Consider the following 8,506-nt stretch of genomic DNA (forward strand, 5'->3'; position numbering starts at 1 on the left):
GGCACCTCCAATTAAGAGGGGAAGGGGGGAAAACAAACAAACAAACAAACCAAAAATAATACAAAACAAGGAAACCCAACCTAATTGGGAGCCATGGGCCCTTAAGCAAGGTACCAGGACCAGTGCTGCTACCAGGGCAACCCCAGGGGAGGGCATGGGGCTGCCCCAGCGGTCAGGGAGGCTGGCAGCTCGTTAGCACAATGAGGAGCAGCTGGGACAGTAGCTACAAGTAGCCTGAGGGCTGCAGACTGGGCTAAGCCAGGTTTCTGTCCAGTCTAGGCTCTTGGTCTCATGGAGCAGCAACTAAGGTCATGCACCAGCCCAGAGCAGGTAGAGACCCTCCGGGTGCCAAAGGGGTTGTTTTTGCTGGGGATGCTGTCAGAGCTGGTGTGGAGGGTGTCTGATCTTTCTCTCTCTGTCTAGGGAAGGCTGGTTCCCTGTGATGGGTCCTCTTCCTTCTCCAGCAGGTTCCTGTCCTGGTTCTTTCAGATGAGTTTTGTCAAGTACCCGGTAGGTGATGTTCCTGCTGCTGGAGGAGTTTAAGGCCAGCGGATGGGGTGATAAAACCTTGAGAGTGGCAATTCCTTTGGTTTCTCTGCCAGATGTTCTCTTTTTTTTTTTTTTTTTTTTTTTTTTTTTTTTTTCCTTCGCCCGCATTAGTTTGCGAGTTTTTTTTTTTTTTTTTTTTTTTTTTTTTGTCTTTTCCCTGTGCCCAGCTTGTGCTTGCCCTCTGCTTTCCTCCCTGTCCTAGCTTTTGCTCTCTGCCTGGTTTGGTCTTGTCTTGCTCCCCTTCTGCTAATGGCTGTTGCAGGATTCATGTTTCTCCTCTTTTCTGGGCTAGGAAAGAGAGGAGGTCCTTGGGGACAAGGTACAGTCTAACTGGTCCTGTCTCACCTGGCTGAAGTTGGTCCTAGGCTCAGCTCCATGCTGGGACAGAGAAGGGTTTAAGTCTCACTGAGGATTTTAAAGATCTGGAAGTTCTCATGTGACCTAATGTAGCTCTCTCTTGTTTGCAGCTGAAGATCCTGCAGAAAGCATCCAGCTGGGTTGGATTTGTGGTCCCTGTGGATGCCATTATCAGCAAAGTCTCCCCCACACAGTCTCCCACCAGGCCCAGGCTACTTGCCAGGAAGCGTCGGGGGAGGCTAACGCGCCTCCTCCTCTCTGTTGTCCCCATGAGGATCCAGAACCTCCTGGGCTACCTGCCAGCGGACTGGGGCCGGAGCAACATGCCCAAGGGTAAGAGTTGTGGCCTCCAGGAGCACCTGAAGGCTTTGCATTGAAGAAACATGCACCAGGACATTAAAACACTTTAGGTCTGGAGCTCCTGTGCTGGGTAGAAAGCTGGGAAACACACAGATGCACAAATTCCTTCTGCATGTGTTGTGATGGTGCCTCCTGTAAATCCCTGCAGAGATCCGAGAGGCTCTGATCAGCCCACATCACAAAGCAAACAAGAGGAAGTGGGATGAGTTATCCCTGGAGGAGCAGGAGTCCTGGCTGGTGGTGCTGGAGAGGGACCTGCCAGAGGATGACTCTGAAGATGTCACCTATGAGGTATGACATCCTGGCTGCTGAGCAGGGTTGTCCCTCAGGGGCCAAGCAATTTGGAGATGATGGTTTGACCCTCTGTGTGCTCCTGGTAGGCTGGGGGTGTTGCTGCAGAGGAGTCTGCAGGGAGCTGCAAAGAGTTTTCCTTTATTATATGCTCGCTGCTGGCTGTCCAAGGAGCCCTTAAACATCACTGGTGTCTGAAAGGTGTGGGGTGCCCCGCTCATCCTGTAACACTGGAGTTTCCCTTTGGTTGATGTCCCTGTAAAGCAGCACCTCTGTCACCCTTGGCTGTGGCTCCCAGTGCAGTGTCCCTCAGATTGCCTCGTTCCTCCCCAGCCCTCAGACACTGAAACAGACAGCGAGGAGTACAAGTCCCACAATGACACCGATGCAGACCTGGAGCCTGAAGAGCAGGATGGAACCATTATGCTGAAGGAGTGCTCGGATCTCCAGGTGAGTGGATCTGCCCTGTGCTGGCTGCAGACCCAGTTGTGGGTATATTTGTAAATGACAGGACAGCCAAATACCAGCTGAGCATCTTGTGCTGGTACCCAGGGCTGCCACCTCTGAACCAGAGCCACCATCAGCCCTTCATGACTCACTGTCCCAGATATTTTGCACTTTAAAATGGGGAGGATTTATGGGAGGGTCTTCATCACTAGCAGCTTTGCATGAGGCCCTTTGCTGCTCTAGACCCCTCTGTTGCCAAAGCGCTGGTGGATACCCTCCCTATTCCCTTGAAGCTGGTGCTCAGCTGCCTGGCTTGCTGGGAATCTGAGGGTGAGGAGAGGTGTGGAGTGGGTTGGTTTGTACTCAGCAGCTCACCCCCCCAGTGCCAGCGCTGGCGGGTCAATGTCATGGGTAAAATCTCTTGTTTTCTAGGATAAGCAGGGACCCTGACCTGTGAACCTGGACCTCTGCTGCGGCTGCCAAGTGTCTGGTTCTGTGGGGAGGCTGTGTCCTTGAGTAAGCTGTCCAGTTAAATGCTCTGTTGATATTTTTTAACACTTTATAATAAAATTACCCTGTTTTTTCATGTGAATTGGGATGCAATTGGCTTTCAGTACCTGGAGCTGGCAGGTTCTGCCTGTGCACCAGATGGCATGGACATACTGCTGCTGGGAGCCCAGGGTATGGGGCTGCCCATGGGACCCTCCCATCCTTCCCAGGGAGAGGGTCTTAATGGCTCCTGGGAGTGTGCTGACTTTGGGAACACTGAAATGTGTGGTGGGAAGGAGAGGGGTGCAGGGACTGATGCTGCAGGCTCAGGCTGAGTTCCCATAGGATTGTACGTGGGCATGGCCACACCGACTGATCCCCAGACACCCCAGGGCTGGCTGCAGAGGGGCAGGATGGGTGCCTCAGAAGAACATCCCTCCCCATGCATGACATCCTCCAGAAGTACAGGAGGTACTGAGTGTCTGCCCTTGGGATGAACTGATCAAGCTCACCTGGAGTGCATGTTGCTCAGTGAGCACTTGTAGGTCTTCAGCCTGGTATCTGGCTGCTTTGTACCCAAGAGTTTCTGCCTGGAGCCTTCTCCCTCTGCACAGATCCTACAGAGGACCCTGGCTCAGTGCAAGAGTTGAGTAAAGGATGATTCAGGGTCTGGAACGGCAGGTTGGGATCAGAATGTACATGAATAGAATGCAACCCAGAGCTCTGGAGCAATTTGAGATTGGCCAACGCTTCATCTGTTGCCTGGGACAAGTCATCGTATCTAAGGCTTCACAGAGGAGTAACTCCTCCAAATGTGAGTGTAAAGATGGGAACAGCTCCAGGGGTTTGGCTCCCTCGCTCCAGGCTTGCCTGGAGGCCATGTCTGATGGCACAGCTGCCTTGAGCTGTGTGTGTGTATCAGCTTGGGCTAACAATGCTCCAACTGTTAGAAATAAGAGGCATCCTGCAGCAGGGCTGTTGTGCTGAACAAGCTGAGCTCTGGGGCAGGTTTAACCTGGATGAGCCAGGCCAGCACAGCAGCAGACAGCCCTTTCTGCCTTGGTAATGTCAGTGCTTGAGCCCTGACATGGGCAAAGCCTCTGAAGGAGGATAGAAATCTGTCCCAGCTCTGAAGGGAGGCAGGTGTTGAGATGCCCCAAGGTTTTGTTCTTGTCTCCCATCTCATATGGGCCGCAAGAAAGAGCGGGAGTTAAAAAATCCTGGGGAGTTCAAAGGCAGGGCAGTAAGGAGGACAGAGGTGTCCTTGCTCGCAGACCCTGCTGTGATCAGGGATGCTAATGTCTTCCTAATTAAAGATTGTTTCTTCTGTTGAAAGCAGCTCCGGGGCATGTTGTGCTCTGTGCAGCTCTTCCTGCTGGGCTGCAGTGAGCATGCAAAGGGCTGTTCAGGCCAGGAGGAACCATTTAAAGGAAGAAATGCTTGCACTTCGAGTGGCCAGCTCAGGATGCCTCTCCACAGGCTGAAGCCATCAAACCCCTCCCTTACAGCAGTCTAAAGTTTTTCCCCATCCAGCTCTGGCCAGAGACCTGGTACTGGCTCCTTGTACCTCTGCTTCAGTGGGACATGTCTTGGACTGAGCAGAGCCATTTTTTCTCCCAGGTTAAACCAGTTATTTCTGCACCATCAATGTGCAGAACAGTCCTGAGTCACAAAGCTCAAGTATTTCTAAGGTTGCTCACCATCCTTCCCTGTGGCAGTGTCTCTTTAAATGCAGGTATGCCTCTTACCTGGCATTGTCTGCAGCCACAATAGCACCGGTTTCATTACTGCTGAATAATAGCAAGATTTTTCTTAAGATTGATAGAGGAGCTGATATTGCAGCTCATGGGTATTATATTGGGCTCTGCATTAATTCAGTTGCTCCTTGTTTGTTTGATAGCTCTCCTGTTGTCTGCAGCCAGTGTTTTCAAAGCAGAGATTAATAAAACATCCTTTAGTGGCATGTAGCTAGGTAAGGGCTTTTTCTGAAATCTATGCAGGCTTTTCCTGCTTGCTCCTGAGCTTTAATAGCACTGGATATGGAGATAAAGAGGAGGCTTTGTTCATTGTCTGGGTGCCAGGCTGCAGAGTGATTCTGCCTCAAAATGTAGTGAAGGAAGCAACCAGCACTAAAACTGTCTCTTTGAGCTCACCTGCAAATTAATTCTGTGCACACCTGTCTGCGATGAGGGGCATGCCCAAACCTTCCCGGAGTCTTAAGCCCTGCTTTAGGAAGAAGAGACCTCCTCAGACAAGCATGGTGGAAATAAATGGCTTGGTGGAGTGAGAACTGGCTGCAGAGCTGCTTTATCCCAAGGTCATCACCTTGAATCCAGCCCCAGTAAGTAGGTGGTGCATGTTTGTATTGTCGGGAGCCGATGGTCGTGCTGGTGTGCGAAGGCTCAGCCTGGAGGAGACTGATCGTCTGGGAGGTGCCTGGATGCAGCGGTGGCTGCTGGTGGCTTGGTGGCTGTCACCGCTGCTGGGGGTATGGGGTTCTGCAGGGCTGTGAATGAGCTGCACGAAATTCCTGCTTCTGCCCAGGCTTCATCCAGCCGCAGAAGGATAAGGCTCGTACAGCCTGGAAATACAGTCCTGGCTGAAAGGCTGCTTGGTGCGTTTTGGTGATGGGGCTGCAGCCAGCCTGCTCACCAGCATGTGACATTACAGTACCTGATGCTTTTTGCCCCTCTTTACAGCTGGGTGGAGTGGGGGGACTGAGAGCGTGGGGGTGCTGGGAGAGTCTGTCCTTCTGCCAAAGGGCAAGACAGCAACTTTGAGCATCTCTTCCCTTCCTCTCCATTGTCCCTGTTCTTCCCTGTCCTGGTTCGTGGCTTTTTGCCTGTTTTTCCCCGCAGTGTGAGGAGGTGAAGCGCAGGGATGTGCCCCAGGCCACGCAGGGTGGCTGCAGCCTGGCTCAGTTTGGAGTTGGACCGTGCGAGGAGCAGCCTGACAGAGTGGGTCGTGAACTCTGGTCGGATGGAGATGCTCAGAGTCCTCCTTGGCATCCTCTGGTCTGGGAAAAGGCCCAAGAGGGGACGTGGGATGTGTCTGTCTGAGTCTCTGCTGTGCATCTGGCTCCTGTGTCATCTCCTTTCACTCTTCCCTGGGTGCCAGGAGCTGGGCAGGGGGTTGGCTGTGGTCAGAAGTGGGTGTCAAGGCTGTAGGGGAGGGTTGTGCTGGGGAACGGGTTCCCTCCCTCTGCCCTTCTGTTTCAGGCTGTTTCCTGGCCCCCTCCTGCAGAGCAGAGGGGTTGGGATGGTGGGAACCATGCGGGCTCTGGGACTGAGGTCTGCTCCTTTCTAAGCCCTGGGGTCCAGTTAGTCCCGGTGGCTTTGTGGGTGACACCAGGGCCAGTGCCACCTCCTTGGCAGGGGCCACGGAGGAGCAAGCCAGGTGCTGTGAGAGGAGGGGGAATGGGGAAAGGGAGAGAAACTGAGGGGTTAATGAGGTGGCAGGGGGTGAAGAGACAAGCATGGCCCTTGAGGGAGCAAAGGGGTGAGTGAAAGTGACCCCCAACCACCAGGGTCCCCAGAGGACACGTGGACCAAGCAGCCTGCAAAGGGCTCTGGGCTAGAGCTGTGATGAGGGAGTTGCATGGCAAACAATTGGCTTAATTGAGGCAAAAATGGTAGTAATTATCATGAGCAAATCTAATTAGGAGCCAGGGGCAGGTTACCTCGGGTCTGTCACTGGGAGTGCTGGGGCGATGCGGGAGCAGCCCCATGGGCAGGGAAAGGGGCCGACGGGCGGGCGTCAGCATCCTCTGCTCCTCGGGCTGCTGGCTCTGCGCCCTGGATGGAGCCTAATTAGGATGGAGAAAGGGCTTTGCTAGGCTGTGCGTGGCGGAGGGGTGAGCTGCGGGTAACGGGGCTGGCGGGCAGAGCAGCGTTCGCCTCCCGCAGAGCAGCTCCGTAACAAATGCCGTCGCTGTCAGCTGCTCAAAGCTGGGAATCGAGAGGGTCAGAAGCCCTGTTCCAACCTCGATCCAGGGCTGGAAGGACCGTTTTGCCCTTTCCAACAAGGAGGAGAGAAAATTTGTTCCTGTTTGTCTTTTAGGGGTGACTACAGGGTTTCTCCCATGGCTGGGCGCTGTGGAGGGGGGACGTGCTCAGCTGCAGTGCCTTTGCCCTGGCACACTGGAAATAATGTGAAGTGTAATTTTTTAAATTACAGGAGACGTTCCTTTGCTATCACATGCATTCAAATGCCAGGGAGTCAAAACATTCATTTCCACCTAGATCATCTTTATGGGTCATAATTTTGATAACAAAAGTGTTTTCCTCTAATTTGGGAAAACAGGGAATTGCAGCATTTCCAACTAGGCTTCTCTTTCCCGTTCAGTCTCCTGGTCCCCTCAGAACTGGTTATTACACCACTCTAGCAGTGAGAGACAGGCACCGAGCACCCCCTGAACCCATCCCCTGCCCCTTCCAGCGCAGCAACAACTTCTGTGCACGGCTGCTCTTGGAGGGACCCCACTAGGGGGACAAGAAAAGTGGGAGCTTGTGAACCCCGGGAGATGCTGGGCTGTGGTGCTGTGCCTGGCACGGTCCCAGCTCTGCCCCAGCAAATCCAGTATACAGCAAGAGGAGCAGGCAGCTGGTGCTGCAGCTCCCAAAAATCATCAGGAGCCCTCGTGGATTGGTAACATCCTTCCTCACAGGTAATCCGATGGTTCCCTCTGTCCGTGCTCCTGCCCGTCTCGCTCAGCTGCCGCAGGAGATGCCAACCCTCAGCGGCTGCAGGCAGATGCTTGGTGCTGTCATCCACATGAGGCTCCTGCCTGCAGCTCCTGACAGCTTGCAGCAATAATCCTGGCTTTAGCTTCACCCCGCAACAGCAACAGGAATGAGGGAGACTTTGATGTGTCCCTGGGGAATGCAGTACAAGCTCCAGGCAGTGCTGAGAGCATGGGTTGAGGATCTGGCTCTCCTCCACAGTGCAGTGTTGAAGTGCTGGAGCTGCCCTAAAACCAGGTTTCACAGCTGGTGTTGCAGCTGCACATTTGGATGGGCAAGAGACAAAGAACTGTCCCCATATCTTCTCCTCTCAAAGCTCTGGGCATCGTTGTTGCAGGATAAGGCACCTGGTCCTGGGGAATTAATTTGTGCCTTTTCTGGGGATATGGCATGGTCCCAGCTGCACACGGCGGTTTGGAGGCAGGGTTGGGGGCTGGCTCTGCTTCACTCAGGGATGTTGCATGGTGGGACCCAGCCAGGCTGCCTTGCGGTGCCCTTTGGGGGTGTCACAGTTGCTGGTGAGGGCTTTTCCTCAGGGCTGACCACCACGGTTTATCTGGATCCGAGAGTCCAAGGATGCCTTGAACCAACTAAGCTGTGTTTTAGCCCTGAGATGGGCACACAGCCCCCTCGGTGTGAGGAGAACAGCATCCAAGTGTGTAACTGGGAGCAGACGCTCACACCAGTGACAGAGCGCTCCTGGCCATTACTGGTGCCGCTGGAAACGGAGCCAGCACCTCGGAGGTGCACAGTCTCCAGGCCAGATGTTTTGAGCTTGTGTATACTCTGAACGTCAATGTTTCCAAAGGTCTTGGGCCAATATTTGTTCTGCTGCCCTTGTCGTAGTGCCTTGAACTGGAGCCAAGCTGTTGGTCGCAGTTGGGTGGCATGGAGAAACCGGTGCTATACTGGATGCCACAACCGGGCTGATGTCCAGCTGGGAGATGGAAAGCTGAAGCCTGGAGACTTATTGCATGTCACACTGAGCAAAGTGATGGAAAAGTCATGAAATCCATCAGGCCAGAACCCCATGTTAATAGCTGTGTTCAGTTGAGCTGGGAAAGGAGCTGCACCTCTCCCACAGCAGCTGTGGAGTGTGTCCTTCTAGCTAAACCCCCCGTGACAGCTCCTGAAAATGAAGATGGGAAGGAGAGCGTGCTGCAAGTATTAATATGCACATACATTAGGGGTGTGACTCACACAAGAAAGGAGAGTAATTTTTGGGTCCGATTAGCTTCATCCATGCACTGTACTTACTGTATTTATTCATA

The 8,506-nt window shown here is 53.4% G+C and overlaps 1 protein-coding gene across 1 annotated transcript; it reads left to right on the forward strand.

Annotated features, from left to right (window-relative positions):
• Positions 1-423: 423 nt before the first annotated feature.
• Positions 424-5,450, forward strand: LOC104467091 (the record flags this gene model as incomplete). Its single annotated transcript, XM_010080721.1, has 6 exons — positions 424-510; positions 842-868; positions 1,017-1,239; positions 1,415-1,557; positions 1,891-2,007; positions 5,352-5,450. Coding segments are annotated over 6 exons (696 nt in total), but the record flags the coding sequence as incomplete, so codon positions are not given.
• Positions 5,451-8,506: the final 3,056 nt, after the last annotated feature.

Source organism: Pterocles gutturalis, unplaced genomic scaffold, assembly GCF_000699245.1.
Source record: "Pterocles gutturalis isolate BGI_N339 unplaced genomic scaffold, ASM69924v1 scaffold30124, whole genome shotgun sequence".
Classification (NCBI taxonomy): Eukaryota; Metazoa; Chordata; class Aves; order Pterocliformes; family Pteroclidae; genus Pterocles; species Pterocles gutturalis.